The sequence below is a fragment of the Protopterus annectens genome, chromosome 4.part1 (assembly GCF_019279795.1).
Source record: "Protopterus annectens isolate FY-2018-M chromosome 4.part1, PAN1.0, whole genome shotgun sequence".
NCBI lineage: Eukaryota > Metazoa > Chordata > Ceratodontiformes > Protopteridae > Protopterus > Protopterus annectens.
In genome coordinates, this window is record NC_056734.1 from 960173025 (window position 1) to 960191127 (window position 18103).

At 41.8% G+C, this 18103-nt stretch overlaps 1 protein-coding gene across 2 annotated transcripts in view; it reads left to right on the top strand.

Moving 5' to 3' along the window:
• The first annotated feature begins 1366 nt into the window (after positions 1-1366).
• LOC122801135 (solute carrier family 12 member 9-like) overlaps positions 1367-18103 on the top strand; it is a 1658551-nt gene continuing 1641814 nt past the window's right edge. Inside the window, exon 1 of one of the 2 annotated variants that reach the window (XM_044070675.1) lies at positions 1367-1483. Coding sequence is in view for 1 of the 2 variants with exons in the window: in XM_044070674.1 (XP_043926609.1) it covers positions 2331-2562 (232 nt within the window). In the remaining variant the exon portion in view is untranslated. Of the gene's footprint in view, positions 1484-2120; positions 2563-18103 lie in introns of those variants that run through there. The other variant, XM_044070674.1, reaches the window with a different exon arrangement.

The window sequence follows — 18103 nt, forward strand, 5'->3', positions numbered from 1 at the left end:
CATACCAATTGTAGAGTACAATGCTCAGTTGAGGATGTATCTCACTAAACATACCAAACAATTAGAAAAACCGGAAAGTTTCCTAATCAAAAAGATCACAGGCCTAATTCCATGAGCTGCCAGATAAGTCTGAAAGCTCTATCCCTTTATTCAGTATCATAAAGACATTTGAGAGGAGACTTCTATCATGCTTATTCTTCTATTAGAGACCCGATTGTTCTGAACTTCCTGTATCTCCACAAGTCCAATATCTATACCAGTACAAGAAAGAGACCTAAATCTTCACCAGCAAATAAATAAAACATGGTGGAAGGCCAGATTTATAAGCCAGTGCCTCCCAAACCTGTAGAATGAACTTCTCTGCATGTTAAGCAGTGCGACTCACTATCTCCATTTAAAACTAATCTAGATGACTGGATAGGTAGCAACAAATTTACTGCAGGATTGAGTGGTATGGCCCTTTTGCAGAAAGTAAATGCAACATGAAGGAGAGTACTGGCAAGGCCTGAATGGTCATAAAACTCAAAAGCATTGGAATATCTGGGAATCTATTAACTAAGGTTATACAAAATTTTAGCCACATTAATTATATGAGGTCTAATTCCTAAAACATGCTATTATGCAAAACATCAAAGTACTCCACTTTCTGCCCCTCGGCAATGATTTTTAAAGGCCAACACTATGATTTTTAATGTTTAAACATTTGAAAGCCATATTTATCTGTTCCAGCACTGTTCTGCATTAGCCAATCAGATGGCATAAGCATTTAGATGCTGTCTATACCACAATGAAATTTGATTAGAAAATCCCTGCACAGAATAATAGCTAGGAACTGAATGTTAGCTTTACTGAGTGACATTCAGTTTTATTTATTTATTTTTTTCATACTAACACAATTGTGTGAATGCTGCGTAGCGTGCAGTTATATGTCATGCAACCTGCACTCTATGCAGGTATGTCATGCATACCTGCTTAAAGTGTAGGTATGCATGACATAGATCTGTAATGATTTCCAAAGCTACAGGTTTTCTTTCTCACTTAGCCTATGCATTTATCCTACACAGGCATTCCTCTTATCGGCTATGATTTTGGCCCAGAAATTTAGTCTTATTGCTCCTAGTCTAGATTTACTGATGTTCTTCATAATGTCTATATTAAATAAATAAATTATACCTATATAAAGCCATCTTAACCCCTAAATATACATAGTGTAGTATATTAAAGTTTTCTATTGCTATGTTTTTAATGCTCAGAGCTTGACGGGTGCAGTCAGGAACTAGTCAGTTGGGTGTTATCAGTGTTTCCTTGAGATTCTAACAGCAACATTATTCTGTAAACTAGTACAAGTTAGAAGCAAATTGGTTGAACTGCCAAATAAAATTACAGCTAATGCTGAGTTTTCATTCGGTTCTATTTCTGTTGTTATGAAGCGACCCAATACCGTAGTATGACTCCTCAATTTTCCAGAGGTCAGCTTTTCATGGTGAGTCCGACGTGCAATTTGGAAGAGAAAGGATGGGATGTTTTTTCAAAGTTGTTGATTATTATTGTTCTGGGGAGGCAAACACTGCTAACATTAGAAACTCTATATTTTACAAGTACGGTTAAACATTTTGGTTAAAACAGATTGGTACCACGTAACTTTTCTCAGTAGTATAACTAAGGGAACATTATTTATTGTTGTTTTAATACTTAGTATTCTATCGAGCTGTCTGCAGTCTAGCGGTGGTGGTGATGCCATTAAGAAGAGTACTTTATTGCATAAGTTTTCTTATTTGGGTGAGAGACAAATAAAATAAATAAACGTGCACTTGTAGTATCGTAGTATCGCAGTATCAGTCAAGCGGCCCAACCTATTTTATTAACTTGCTTTAAAAAGACAAACGGAGACTTACTTTCAACTACTAAAAATGAGGAACTGTGCGACTGGATTTACAAGTTTCGATTCTGCTGTTAGTTGCAAAATAAATCACAGTAACCTCAAATTTAATTGAGACGCTTACTGTTTCCTAAACAGCGCGCTTCTCCTTTTGCCCTCAGAAATTTATCACAAACTTACTAAACAATGAGTAAATGTTAAATGAAAGTGAAGTAAAAGTGGAATTAAATTGCAGAATGATTTGATACCAGCGCGGCAGTTAAGGACAGCACCCTCGCGCTCAGGGCAGATAGGAATGCTGTCACGTGAGCTCTATCAGATGATCCACTTATGGGCTGGGATCATGTAACTGGGAAGTTTACAAGGGGACCTGCTGAAAGTTCTAACGTAGAAGTTATGAATTAACTATCGCCTCGTTACGTTGCTTGGTACTGAGCTGTTCTGTCCAGCTATGACCGAAAAGACTCCATTGCTGCATTACCGCTTGTTCAGCGTCTCGGAGGATCACCAGTCACCTCCAGTGGTGGGTGACAACGTTCCAGACGATGGGGTAACAGGAACCGCTGCCGCCACTGTGCCAACGCACAGCAGGCGTACCCAGCCCAAGAAGTTATCAACTTTTTTTGGTGTGGTGATCCCCACGTTGCTGTCTATGTTCAGTGTTGTGGTCTTTCTGCGTGTAGGTGAGTTCCAGTGGGTTGTTGCCCCGTGAGTACATCGGTGTACATTAGTTGTAGTGTTACTTTCAGTTTAGGATTGCCACTTGATCTTTTCTCTTTATAGTCCCAGTATAGTTATTTATTTATTTTTTGTCACACATTTGTTACTCTGTTTGCATTCTTAACTGTGGCATATGTTTTATAGGATTAGCCTGTAGTTATTATCTGCAGCTTTTTCTCACCCGCTTCCAAATTATATTGTAAGCTGGTATTCATTCCCATGTTGGTAAATCCGCATTCCTCTAACAATTGTATTTTTAGTGTAAAAGTTCCACTTTTCAGATACTTAAAGTTGTAGTACAGACTATTGAAACTCTTGATTTTGCATAGCATCCCACTCCACTGACCAGACCATTTAATGTATTTTCTAAAGTAAGTCTTATTGTGAAGAATTTGGTTTCATTTTCTTTATATCCTAATTTCTGATAAATCGTTTATTCTGGAGAAACCTGTTTTGAATGGTAAGAAGTGATCAAACTTGGAAATTGAGAGATAAAATGCAAGACAAGTTCCAAGTCTTTGGTGGAAAACCTTCACTAAAGCATGAAGATTTTTTTTTGTCTGTGGCTACTTGATTCCAGGCTGTGTAGTAATTTTAAGTTTTAACAAAACTTTGATACTATTAGTTTCTTTATTTTTGCCATTATTTAGATAAACAAACATATTGCCTTCAGGAGCGGCCTTAGATCAACTGGTGCCCTAGGCAAAAGGGATCCATGGCACCCCCGCCACACCACCTGGTGCCCCCATCCTGGTCTACCTACACCAAAAAAATACTGGAAAAGTGCCCCTGCTACAGCGGCGCCCTAGGCGGCTGCCTAGTTGGCCTATGCCTAAGGCCGGCTATGATTGCCTTACTGACACTGAGTAAAGGAGCTGCCTTTCTGACAAACTGAGAGGACCCTTTCAGTTTTCTAGTGCCACAGTTAGAGCAGGATTTTTGAGAAGACTGCTTCTTTCTCAGGATTTTTAGCTGCTTAACTCCGATAAGAAACCTTCTTGGGATTTATTTTCCTTGTGTCTTTTGCTATAGTGCTTGAATAGTGTATTCTGCTGCTTTGACTGTTTTTTTCTGATAAGAAATGTTGTGTATGCTTCAGTTTTTATTTTGATTAGGAGAGTGAGGCAATTCCATTTCAAAGCTTTTTGAGGAAAACTTGTTGATGTTGCAGTTTTTTTTTGGGGGGGGGGTACGAGTACTTGATTTGGTTGAGCAGATTTCCAACTTTTTTTTTTAATGATTTTTTTTTTTCACTTGTATTGCAATATTGGTGCCATTTTGTATGTTAGATTTCTGACAGGAATTTTTCATTATTTTATGATCTACTTCTCGTCTAAAACTGTTTTAGTGTTTATCTATTAATTTGAATCTAAACTAGCTTTAAAGTCTTTTGCCCGTTTATTTTGTGCTTTGGAAATTTTACTGAAACTACCATTTTCTACAGTGCAGTATTTAGAAAAGTAACCTCTGCAGAAATAGACTACAGATTTTGCTTTTAGTTCCATTTTGCATGTTAAAACACTTGTGACAGGAATTTTTCATCAATTTGATATATTTCATGTATTATAATGTTTTTAGGTTGTATTTTGTGCTTTGAACTGTTAATGAAAATATACTGTATTTTCACTGCAGCGTACAGAGTAGTATCCCTGTAGAAATGGTCTTTAGATTGATACTCGGAGGGGAGAATAGGGGATTTGTCCATCCTTTTAATGGGCTGGCAGTGTAGGGAGTATTTGCGATTTGAGCTGGATAGTTTTGTCCCCTGACTCCAATTCCGATAGGGTGCCCTTCCCCAACCACCATTTACCCCTCGTTCACCTTTAAAAAAAAACAAATGGAAATAAGTCATGTTATGTTTATTTTATTTTATTTATTATTTATTTTACATTTGTTGACCGGGCTAGTCTAGCTGGATACATATCCTTTTTCAGTAGAGGCCCGGGGAGAAAAGCTCCCAATAATAAGAAAAGTAACACACTACAATTGGATAGAAGTACTACATTTATAAAGATAGCAAAACAATAAGACATCTATATATACATGCTAGTAGAAAAAAATCATAAGTTAAGTTGGTCACATGACATGGGTACATGTGGTGGAAGTAAAATGCTAGATAATAGCTTGTGAGAGAGATGAGAGTAGGGTACTGTGATACCTATAGGAATTAATCTGGGCTTGGACATGGGCACAACCAGTGGGACTTAAAATATTCTCTGAGATTATTTTTGAATAGATTGAGTGAAGTCATGAGCCTAAGGTTGTTGGGAAGGGAATTCCATTGCTTTCCAGTAGAGTTAGCATAAAGAGCATCGCCGCCCATGTTATTAGATTTGGTGGTTAATATTTGAATGCTGTTTGATGACCGAAGGGAACTTAAGTTGGTGTAGGGGGTCAGGATTTTGCTCAGTGAGGGGGTTTTGTCAGGTTGATTATTTATTTTGAATGCTTCCGTGAGTTGATTAAATTTAAGAAGATTGGGCAGTCCTAACCAGCCGAGTTTCTTGAGGTTGAGGCAATGGTGGGTACGATAGGGTGTTCCTGTTATGAATCTGGCTATATGGTGGTAGGTAGTAGAAAGGTTATTGAGCTCACGTTTATTGAGGAAGGAAAATATCGGGGAGGCATATAGTAGGGTGGAAAGGAGATGAGTACGGGCAATGGTTAATTTTGCGTGAGGAGTAAGAAAGTTCCTGATTCTGTACATTGAACCTAGTTTCTTGTTAACTGACTTAATGGTTTGGGCAATGTGCATATCAAATTTGAGCTTGTGGTCAATAGTGACACCTAATAGCTTGGTGTAGGAGATGGGCTCGATGATGGTGCCATTAAAGGATTCCACAAAAAAGGACCTAGGATTAGCAGGTTGTGGTTCTAGGGCTAAGGGAGTGGTAGACGAGGGGAAAAATAGAAGTAACTTGGTTTTAGTTGGGTTTAGTATGAGTTTCAGGTCAGAGAACCATTTTTCAACTTTGACAAAACATTGTTGGGTGGCTGCTTGGAGTTTCTGGAGAGAGAGATCAGAGCAGATCAGGGTAGAGTCGTCCGCATATTGGATGCAGGTGGCTCTGGGGATGATTGTGTGAAGATCATTTATAAAAACAGAGAAAAGAAGGGGACCAAGTATGCTTGTGTATGTGCTGTTCAGCTAAGAAATTGCCTTTATTGTATTTTTGTCCTGGCTGTTCTTCTGTAGCCTAGCTCTGTTAGTTAACTCCTCCCTTCTCCCCCCATTTTCTTCAGTACTGTATTAGACTCAGTTGCAGCCACATGTCTATTGCTGGAGTGTGTCAAAGCATAATTTTTAACCTTCGAATGCCATCTTATATTAAGATCTGCACAGTTTGGAAATTGAACTATAACAGTCTCCACAGATGTCATTTTGATTGAGCCACTGTCTGCTGACACTATCTGTGGTGGTGAGTAAACTTTTCAATACATCTTGTTTCAGATTAGGAGATTACACTTGGTATGCACAGCCAGGGGAGGCAGAACAAGTCAAGAAATATGCTTCAGCCTTCTTCGTCTTTCAGCTTTTCCCGGTTAGGGATTGCCACAGTGGATCACCTGTCCACTCATGATTGGCAGTAGAGTTTTACGGTGTCGAATTGCCAGCCCAGCGTCCAACCTTCCACGGAAGGCACACACATGCACGCACTCAGGCCTAGTGCCAATTTAGAGTGTCCAATCCACCTACAGCATGTTTGGGATGTGGGAGGAAACCGGAGCATCTGGAGAAAACCCACGCGACCACAGGAAGGACATGCAGACTCCGCACCGAAGGCACCCCGGCCGAGGATTTAACCGGAGAACCTCTTTCTGTGAGGCGACAATGCTAACTGCTGCACCACTGTGGCCGCCCAAATATGCTTCAGCCTATGGCTTCTAATTAAGCAGTAGTCTTAAGCAGGCTGTTTGGACCACTTGCTGCCTTTTGCTTCCAGGTTCCCTGGTGTAGTGATAATACCACAACTGTACATGACATAAAGATCAGACATCCTCGCCGAGTGTACCAATGCCTGGTTCAGGTACAAGAGAGCAAAACTTCTTGACTTCCAAGAGAAGTCGGGGATTGCAGAATCTGTTGCCAGTCTTGATACACATTCCCCAGGGAATTCTCCTACTAGTGTAGTGGATGCAAAGAAAAAAACCTCATAATACTGTTGCCTTGTGACGTAGTAAGAGTTTCCACCTGAGGTGGTGGCAATGACTAAGTCCATTATTTAGGCATTTAAATATGGGGTGCAAAGCCAGGTTGAGTAATAGCAAGGGTCACACCCCTATTCAGCCATCCAGGGATTCTGAGTTTGAAAGTGATTCAGAATTTGAAAATTCAGAAGTGTCCAAGTCTGAGCAGTCAGCTTTCTTTGAGGAAAAACAGGTACAGAAAATCAAGCAGATTCTCTTTTTTCCCATACACTGGCTAGATTATGTATTCAGTTGGGAGCAATCTTACCAAGATCACAACAGTATGTTCTTTTGGAGGATAAGTACCCTGATGTGGTGACCTTCCCTCCATTAATCCTAGTGTTGGAGAATGGTTGGTTTTAAGACAGCTGGCAATTCTCTATTGAATGAGTCTTTGCCTAAAACTGTGTTTAAGAATTTCTGGGTGGGGTTGACAATGTTTAGTCTCAAAACCCCCCTGCTGCTGTCTCCAGTGTTATCTTCCAACAAAAAGGCTATTGTCATCAAACCCAGTCCCTTAGATATTCTAGGCAAGTAGCTAGAATCTAAAAGGAAAGAAGCTGGCTCAGTCCAGCATGATAGCCTGTAAGGTGTATAACTCATTGAATTTTACACTGAAGTTTGTTTAGGTGTATGTAAGGTTTAGACCAATTCACTGCATTTTTATCTGCTTGGCAAAATGTGCGTCAGTGTCAAATATTTCTCAAGTAAGAGCCCCTTGGAAGGGACCAGTGCTGTTTCTGGAAATGCGGTGATGCCTGTGGCGTTAAGGTGGTATGTCGGGTTGCACAGTCTCAACTTTTCTGATGAGTTAATGAGTATGAATGCCCCACTTGTTTCTGATCAGCTTCTGAAACAGACAAATCAGATCTTTAAGCATTGTGATGGTAGAAGTAAACTAATGCAAGTGGTGTCAAAAATGTCCCATATTCACAAGTTTCCTTCTATTAAGCAGGGCAATTTTCACAGCTAAACAAAAGATGTCCTAGCTGAACAGTCAAGGCACCCGATCAAAATGTCAGGATGAGAACTTAGATTCCTATCACAAACAGAATAACTTTCCTCCTAACCTATGATTGTACTGAGGCATGGCACCCATCTTTTCCCATGTCCTCAACTGAATGCCCCAGCATGATAGGTGGCTCTCAGCAAGGCACATTGGCCATCAGCATCTGACAAATGGGTGCTGAACATTCTTAGCAGTGGTTGCAGGTGCCAGTGAAATGAACATCCACCTTAGGTCAATACAGAAGACCTGCATGAGTGGTGGCTCAAGTTATTCTGTCTTATAGTCCAGTTAATGCTAGACTTGGGGGGGGGGGGTCATAGAACTGGTTACTTCTCCTTTAAAAAAAAAAGTTTCTATTCCAGACGTTTACTGGTTCCCAGAAAGAGCCATCTTGGAGATAGGTGTTGGACCTGTCCTTTCTTTGTCAAGATCACCAAATTCAATATGCTCACCATGAAGACAGTGCTTCTTACCAGATGGCTGCTTCATGGTAGCCCTTGACTTGAAGGATACATATCACCGTATCCCCATTGCGCATCGCTTCAGAAGATATGAGACCTATCTGGTTTGCTGCATCAGTTCTCTGTATTGCCATATGGGTTATCCACTGAACCTCACATGTTTACCAAATGCCTTGCCCTGGTAATGGCTAACTGCTGGAATCTTGGCATTTACATCTCTTTTTACATTGGATGACTTGCTGGTGACTTGCTGGTCTGTGTAGAGGCAGTAAGTGTTTGGAATAACTGGGGAAGATATCTACCTTGCTGTTCTATCTAGGGTTCAAGTTGAATCTTTAGAAGTTGTGCCTGACACCCTCACAAAGACTCCTCCTTTCTAGGTTCCTTAATTGTGAAAGATGGCTGTTCTTTTGTTGGAGTGAAAGCCAAAGTCCTGTATTACCTGATGGTATTGCAGGAATTCTTCAGGAGGAACTTCACTTTAAGCAAGGTAATTCCTTCAAATTATAGGACTTGTATTATCCATGATACCACTAGACTATCTCCACATAAGGAAAATTTAATGGTATGTTCAGAATTATTGGACTCTGCACCTACATCCCCTGAAATCTCAGTTACCAGTGCTGCCCTTCATCAGCCAAGAGTTACAGTGGTGGAGAGCACATTCTAGTATTAATCCAAGATATCCCTCCTTCCTTCCTGTTCTGGTGTAATCTGTCCAGACAGATTGTCTGACTTCGTTTGAGCAGTTATGTTAATGGGAGTGTAAGTGCAGGCTACTTGGGCCCCATGGATGCACAGAAGCACATCAGTATCGTAGGTTGATATTAAGCTATCTGCCCTAGGGCCTATACAAGCCTAGCCATAACAATTTCCTGGCTATTTCTTCCCACACTATTTACTTTCCTAGATCCCCGTCTAGCAGGGCAATTGACGTGATCCCTGGGGTGAATTTCCTTTCTCTCATCCAATCAGCAAGGTTCCTTTTGAAGAGGGCCAAAGAGGTGCTCTGCTTGACATGTATGGGCAGTCTGTTCCAGAGTCTGGGGAGTCTCTGGGTCAGGAACCTATCCCTCCAGCATGTTTTGTTTATTGTGATGACAAGGTTTAGATCCCTGGAGCGTGTGGCTCTGAGGGATTGGGATTTCTTTAAGTGTAGCATGTCCAACAGTTCTGGGTTTGACATGGCCTTGTATGTAGAGCAGAGATCCCCTCGGAGTAGACTATGTGCAACAGAGTATAGCTGAAGTTTTTTAAGGTGGTCAGCATAGGGCATCTGCTTTAGGCCTGTGATTCTTTTAGTGAGGTATTTCTGCGGCCTTTCCAGTTGTTGCAGATGTCTTGAGGTACATACCGGATAGGGCTTTGTATTCTATAATGGGTCTAATGAGGGATGAGTACAGTGGGACAATGACCTCCTTTTTTCTGGATAAAAAGCCCTTCATGATGAGGTGTGCCACATAGGATTTCCTGACTGTTGTGGCGATGTGGTTATTGAAGGTGAGACCACTGTCCACCTGTGTCCCTAAGTCTCTTATCACACTTGGCTTAGTGTACTGCCACCTATGTGGTAATTCACGTGTACATGTTTTTTCCCAAAGGGGATAACTACACATTACTTGACATTGAGCGTGAGCCCATGGCTCTGCCACCAAGCATCTGTTTCTGTAAGGCCCTTTTGTAAAATATCGACATCATTTGGGGATTCAGTAATGGCTCTCAGTTTGCAGTCATCTGTGAACTTTGTTAGCCAGAGTCTCTTAGTGTTGGCCTGTACTTCAGAGAAGTAGATGCCAAACAAGAGGTCCCAGGGCTGAACCCTGAGGTACTCCACTTGTCTGGAGCTGGATTTGGAGTTGGCTACTTTTACAGTGTGGGTTCTGTCAGTAAGCCAGTTGGCAACCCATCGAGTGATGTAGGGATTAATGCCCAGCTTAGTAAGTTTATCTATGGTTCCAGAGTGGGGGATGGTGTCAAAGGCCTTGGCGAGGTCCCGATAGGCTGTGTGGACTGCCTTACCTTCGTCCACGGCTGGAGACTGATTTGAAGAAGTCAGTCAGGTTCAGGAGACAAGATCGGCACTTCACGAACCCAAACCAGGTGGGGTCCAGTGTTTTAAGGTTGCCAATGTCTTTGTTTATAAGTTCCATGATATGTTCCATGACCTTGCAGATCAGGCTTGTCAGACTGATGGAGCAGTAGTTCCCGGGATCCAAGGTGGATCCCCCCCCTTGTAGAGTGGGATAACTGTAGCTGTGCGCCACTCAGTGGGCATGAAGCCTGAGGTGAGGGTATTATTAAACATGACACTTAGGTGAGGTGCCAGTTCATTTTGTAGTTCATGTAGTACACAGCCTGGGTTATCATCTGGTCCCATGGATGCTGTTTTCTTAGCTTTGGAAAGTGATTTTTTTTACCTGTGTGGCCATTATTACCAGAATTTGGCAATCTTCCAGTATTGAGATGGGTCATTTAGGGGGTGAGAGGCGGGTGAAGTTGGCACTGAATCGATCTGCCAGGATACTGGCAATATCCTTGGGATCAGTATATTTAATGCCATTCTGTTGTAGCTCAGAGCAGATCTGATCATTGCCATTTAGATTCTTGATATAGTTATAGAATGCCTTGTGGTTGTCTTTGGAATCTTTGGCAATTTTATTTTCGTAACTAGCTTTGAAGGATTTTATGAGGGATCTCCGCTTCTTACTGAGACTGGAAAGGGAGTTTTTTGCATCCTGGGATTTTCCAGTTTTCTGCAACAGTTTCTTCCTTTTGTTGTAAAGTTTGTTTATGGCAGGGGACCACCAGATTGGCTTCCTTTTTTTGGAGGAGCGCATCTTGATTCTATTTGGGATGGCACGATTCATGCATGAGTGGATGTGCTTGTACAGTGCCTTAGTGTAGGACCCCGCAGTCGAACTTTCAGTTCCCGTCTGCATGGATGTCATGAAGTTTGTAACTTCTGACTTGAGTAGCATGAAGTTGGCTTTGGAGAAGTTTTTTATGGAGGTTTCCTTACTGGGGAGTGGGATGTAGATGTTAAGGGTGATTAGCGTATGGTCTGATGACCAATGAGGGGGTGACCATAGGTGTCGAGCATCGGTTTCCCATGTTGGTAATGACCAGGTCTAGGATATTGGAGCCCCTGCTGGGACTATGGATTAGTTGATCCAGGGCATTGGAATTTATGAATTCCAAGAACCGTTGGGCAAAGGTGTTGGTACACGAGTAGTTTTCCCAGTTAATGGCAGGGTAGGGTGACCCAGTATTAGGGTGTTTGGTTGTATATTAAATTTTTTCCAGTATGTTTAGAAAGGTGTAGTGAGAATCTTGGGCATGGTGGAGGATCTGTAGCAAACTACAGTTTGGATTGCAGTCTTACCTAGTGTTAGTTGCACATGGAGAATTTCAGACGCATTGTGTTGGGCAACTAACCTGGTGGTGTGTGAATATGGACACTCCACCTTTAGTGTTTCGATCCTGGTTTGGTTGCCGAAAAGTGTGGTAAGAGTTGTAGCCTGGTTTTGCAGGGCTGCTCTCTGGAGCCTTGAACCAGGTCTCATTTACTGCACAGATATCTATGTTCTCCATTTGTAGGAGTGCCTCGAGAGAGTGCATTTTGAGGTTTAGACTTCTAGCATTGAGTAGCATTCCCTTCAGATTTTGCATGCTTGTACTTGTTATGGTTGTGGTTTAGTCCTTTGAACTTTTCCTAAAAAAAGGCACTATAGGGGTGACGAGCATTTACCAGTAACCTGAATCCCAGAGGCGACAGGTGCAGACCATCTTTGGCAAAGCATCGTGGTCTTTCAATCATGTTGTCCCAGGCAGACAGATACTGGATCCCCTTTGAATGACACCAGAATCTTAGCCAATTGTTGAAGTCAATCATTTTGTCCTTGTATTGTGGTATCATTCTGGGCGAAGGCAGGATGCTACTCAGAGCTAGGGTCATATCTGCATGGGCCACATGATCCGAGAGCTCTTCCATGTCTCTTTTCATGTAGTGCAGGGAGGTACGTCTCAAGTCATTCACTCCAACATGGACAATGACAGTGTCATATTTGTACTTGTTGTGGGGTGACTTGAGTGCATGAGTTATGTGGCGGATCCTGGCACCCGACAGGCAGCTCACTGTAATTTTCTCCTTGTTCAGCCTGATGAGTGGGACACCAGTCATAGGCGAGACTATAGTCAGGCACACTGAAGTGTTAGGTACATTGTCTTGCCTTAGGGGCTGTTGCTGGGTGGCACACTGGTGTTGAGCTATGTGACACTTTGGTTGTGATTGGTGTTTGTGTTTCAGCTTCGGAGGTCCTTGTTGCTTGGGCAGATTCCAGTTAAGGGCCTCTGCATATGTGGATTTAATGTTGCTATGTGTGGGTGTTGGTGGTGTGAGTTTAGAAGGGGTATGTGTTGCTTGAGGTGTAGTGTGGGTGTTAACCTTCTCCTCTTGACTGTCTAGCACAATCTTGGGTGGAGAGAGCTTTGTTTCCAGTTTGGCTATGTAAGTGCATCTCTCACAGGTTGTAGTGTTGGGTGGTAGGAAGAGAGGGTTGTCTGTGTACATGAGGAAATTGCTGCATTGCCCCAGTATGCCCAGATTCACCAGGTGGACAGGAGAAATCAACGTAAGCTGACCCTTGGACATGCCTGGTTTGGTGCTTTTTTTGAAAAGTACAGGAGCGGTTTTCCCTTACCTTAGCAAGGTACTTTGCAATTATAGGCTGTTTAGTGCCTACGATTAATTTCTCCTTATTAATAAGGAGAGTTGAGTGTTTGTATCAGTTTAAGGCTTCTTAGTGCTTTCCAGCAGGTATTAGAGCAAGTGCTAGTCACAGGGATGCTTAAAGGTAAGATGAAAAAAATGGTTTATCCTAAACACTGCAGTGTGCACTAGAGAAGTTAGATGTGAAAGTAGGCAACAAAAGTTAAGTTTTAGTGGAGAGTCATTATTTTTAAAATGGCAAGATAGATTGAAAGGGGGTGATCACTTTTGTAGTCTGGTACTATGGAATACAGTAGAATGGCCAAAACATTTAAATAGTTGAAGGGGAGTGATTTCATAAAATGATAATTTTGTGCTCACTCACACAAGCCAGTGAAAGTAGAGAGGAAATGAGATATATGGTAAAATTAACATAAGAAGCAGGCAACTAGAAAGACAGTGGTATTTAACATGACAGTGATGGGGGGGGGGGGGTTTGAAGAACATTTTCTGCCTGACTCGCAAGAGACAGAGCTGTGGGGTCTTTTGAAGTTTTAATATGCAGTTAAAAGCAGAACCGAAGCAAAACACAAGGTAAAGAAAACAAAAAATCACAGCACTCGAAATATAAAAAGGCAATAAACTAATACAAAATACAACAAATAAAAAGCAAACCAACCTTTCCCTCACAGCAAAGTGTAGCAGAGTCTGGGTGAGCCTTTCCAATAAAGCTAAATATAAGTAAGTGATCCATGCCTTGGAAGTCTTTCACCACTTGTGGACTCCTGGTTCTCTTCAGGTGGTTACAGACAACACTACAGCAATGTGGTACCTCAGCAAACAAGGGGGTATAAGGTCATATCTTCTGTGCTGTGCTTCTCCAGTCCTCTTTCTGAGTTGTTGGGGACCTAAACGTAAAATTCCCGATCCATTATTTGGGCACGAAAAGGCTTCCCGGAGCATGATTGGCTTGTATTGGGGAGCGGCCATTGGCTCCTGTCCTCCTGAGGCTCTTGTCTTGATTGGCTCAAAGACAGCATTCACTGTTGGTTGTAAATGTGGTCTGTGAGCCAATCAAAAACTGTGGAGCACAGCCAACGTTGTATAATGTAGAGGGCAGCAGAGCTATGCATTGGTTTGTATACCGCAATGCCGATTGGCAGTAATTGCTGTACACAAACAAGTCAAAATCCTTGTAGTGGAGCCACAGCTGTTCAATGCGGAACAGTGGCTTCACTTGTCATTAAATGCAATGAGGAACAGTGGCTTCACTCGTCAATAAATGCGGAGCATTCCGCACAATCCAGAGCACTTGGATGCTCAGTATGAGAAGCATATGAATGCATGGAAGTAAGCTTGCACATGGGTGTACAACCCAAGTACGCAGGAGATTTTAACATATGGTCTGAGTAATGTACCGAAATCCACTTCATGCTTGGAGCACATAGCATACAAACTGAAATTATGACAGAAGCTTTCCTACTATACAGCCTGTCTTCAGAGTAGGCAGACTAGGGGATTACTTTGGGTGCTAGCCTTTGGGGAACAGGAAGGAGTTTCGGGTTTTTTTGTTTGCATTCAAAATATTCCATAGTAGTAGCATTGCAGGCAGGATTGCACACTGCCCGCTGTATCTGGGTTTAATTCAACGTAACAATGGTGAGTATACAGTATTTCTTGTACTGATTGTAGTCAAGTATACCACGTTTTTGTCTCTTGATACAGGCATGACGCTGATGTACTTCTGCTTGTCCCTTTTCCTTTGCACACGCAGTGGACTCATTCAGTTAAGTTAATTTTCCAGTTGCAATCAGGACACAGTTTTTTGTTGAAGTTGCACAATAGGCAAGTTAAGGCTTTGGAAATCAAAACCAGGAGTTTAAGGGTTTAGGTCTAGCTGCACACAGCCTTTGAACCTATGTAGAGCCAAGATATAATATGTACATCAGACGCTGTAAAGATTGAAAACAGTAAATATTCAAAGGCTTGTATGTGGGAAATGAGTGCTGGAGCTTATTTTTTGACTGTCTGCATATTGTGATGTTCAGAGTACTTGCATTCTATGAGTGCTTTTTCCCTGTGCCACTTATTGTAGGAATTTGACAAGTTTTGCAGCTTTGAGACTCATGTTCCTACTAAGTTTGAATCAAATAACATTTAACAAAAGTGCTTATGTAAAAGGCACAACAAAGAGCAGCAAAGCGTCATGCAGGTTACATTGTTGTATGAGGACAGGTTTTGTACAGCACATTTAGTCTTCCCTTGGCAGATTCAGCATAGTAGTTCTTTTGATATGCATTTCAGCTGTTAAGCTGCAAGAGCTGCTTGGAGTGCCCATAGACCAAAGAGGAGCTGGCAACAGTGATAAGTATACAGACAACAAGAATAAAGGATAGGGAAGAGGAAGCCAAGCAGAGAAGAAATCTGACTGAACCACCGCAGATGACTGAAGTTGAACGGTTTTAAGTTTTGGCAGGGGTGCATTTTTGAGCCAAAAAAGCACCTCCTTTTGAGGTAAATCTTTATTCCCTACCACTGGCTTGGCTGCTGTGTGTCTCCTATCTGTGCGGGTTAGACAACTAGGATATTCTTTACCCTTCTTTTGGGACCCAGCTATACCTGATATAAGAATCTGTCCCCTCCTGGAAGACCTGAACTGTGTCCAGGAAGCCCCACCCAAGACATTTGTCGGGGAGCATCTCACATCAAACAGAAAGACTGCCTAAGTATGTTGATGCTATAAGTTTGACCCTAAATATTCTACCTGCGTGCCTAGCCTACCTACCTGCCCAGGACTACCAGCAGCCAGCAACAGTCCCCTATATCTTTCTGACCAGACCTTCATTCCCACACTGCCATTACTACCATTGGTATTCCTATCTCCTCTCCATTAATACTGCTGTTTTTCTTACTTTTATTCCTATCTCCATCTTATTTTCTTCCCTCCATATATCTGATTCTAAACCTTTGCCTACTACGTGGCTCCCTTCTACTTCTCGTTTTTCCTCTTCTGGATCATTACTAAACTTACTGGTTTTCTGCCTTCTACCTGGATCTTTACTCTATTATATTCTCTATTCTTTCCCCTGGCCAAACTACCCCCTATCTTAACCTGCCTACTACAAATCTGCTTATAACATACCCCAATACTTCTTACTATTTATACTACCCGTTTTTAACTTACCTGCTGTTTTTCTACCTGACTGTTTCCTGTCAGCAATTTTCTACTCCTTTGGCTCTTCCTGCTCCGTTCGCCCTTCAGGCTCACTCCGCTCCCCTCCCTGCCCCCAAATCTCACCCGCCCCTAGCACCTCTACATTTATTCCCACATAACCACACCCACCACAATCCTTAGCCAACCAGAACTTGCTCCTCTCTCCACCCACTCTATAGTCGTCTCCTCCCTCACCCACCCTTTGCCACTCTGAACACATACCTATTATATACAGTCTCTTACTCATCTCAACATGTCCTACACTCACCTTCCTCTCCTACTACTAACTCTTTTAACTATTCTTTCCTCTACCTACCTCATAACCTACTATGAGCAACCTTTAAATCCTACTTTTAGCACTCCACACAGACACACCCTAGCTACCCCCCCAACTACACTTACAACCCATCTCAGTCTATATACAGCAACTCATATCTTGAACCTAAATATCATCATCTCTCACACATCAAATACCTTATTCTTAGACTCACAAAACACTTGCACTGCTTCAAGCCCTCACAATTAACTCACCTTATTCAAGGTTTATCATTAATTGATGGGGACATACACCCCAACCCAGGCTCAAACACCTTCATACTATCCCCTAATTCCCAACAAATGAAAACTATGCCTACACCACATACTAAACCTCCTAAATCTCTCAATAGCTCATCTTAACATCCGTAGCATATGCAACAAACTTCCTGCTCTTCACACCCTACTAGAAGTCCAACAATTTGACATTCTCTGTCTTACTGAAACCTGGCTCAAACCCACAATAAAAGATAATGAAATTATCCCCCCTGGCTATAACATCGTAAGACAAGACCGTCTTAATAAAAAAGGGGGCGGAGTAGCTATACTCTTCAAAACTGGACTGGAAGTAAGTAAATCAGCTCATACCCCTCCATACGACACTAATGCTGAACTTATTATTTCCAAACTCTCCCTCAACCCACACAAAACTATTAATATTATCTGCACTTATCTTCCCCCAGGCAACAATCCCCCCATATTAGAAGACTTACTTAACTGGTTTTCAATTAATCTCCTTCAAGAAACAATATTATTAGGTGACTTTAATATTGATTGGAATGTATGCAAACAAACTAATCCATCTACCCTTATTAACCTGCACGGATTCTACCAAACCATTAACTCCACAACTAGAACAAATAAAAACAATAATAAAGAAACCATACTCGACTGGATCTTGACAAATAGTCCCCAACAAAAGTATTCAACAGGTACCCTCCCAGATGACCTTAGTGACCACTCTCTCACATACATCATTAGGCACAAAACTCATCTAACAACACCTCCCCTAATTCGCTTATATCGCAGCAAAAAACATTTTGACCCCCATCAGTTTCAAAATGAACTTAGCCTAGTTAACTGGTCTCCTCTAAAAACTCTCCCAATAGATGACGCTGTTAACCACTTTAATAAAACCTTTCTTACTATTCTTGATCATCATGCCCCCATGCGTTCAATTCGCATGAAATATAAGACAGCTCAATGGCTTACAAGCAACACTAAACAACTAATCCTTAGTAGGAATAAAGCCTGGACTAAATGGCGAACCACTAAAGACTCTCTTGATCACCTTAGCTTCAAACAAAAAAGGAACATGACAAAGCTAGCTATCATAAAGGATAAAAATAACTTTTACACCCAGCTACAGCAATCCTCCCACCACCAACCGCAAAAATTTTGGAAATCTATTAACACACTTCTATCCCCAGGCAAAGTTGAAACTCCCAATCCACTAGGCTCCTGCCCTGACTCTCCCTTACAAACAACAGATGCATTCAATAACTTCTTTACTTCAACAATACTTAAACTGGCCAACCAACAAAGCCCTGACCCCTCTTTACTAGGTAACCCAAGCTGCACTCCACCACTATTGCAACTTAAACCCATA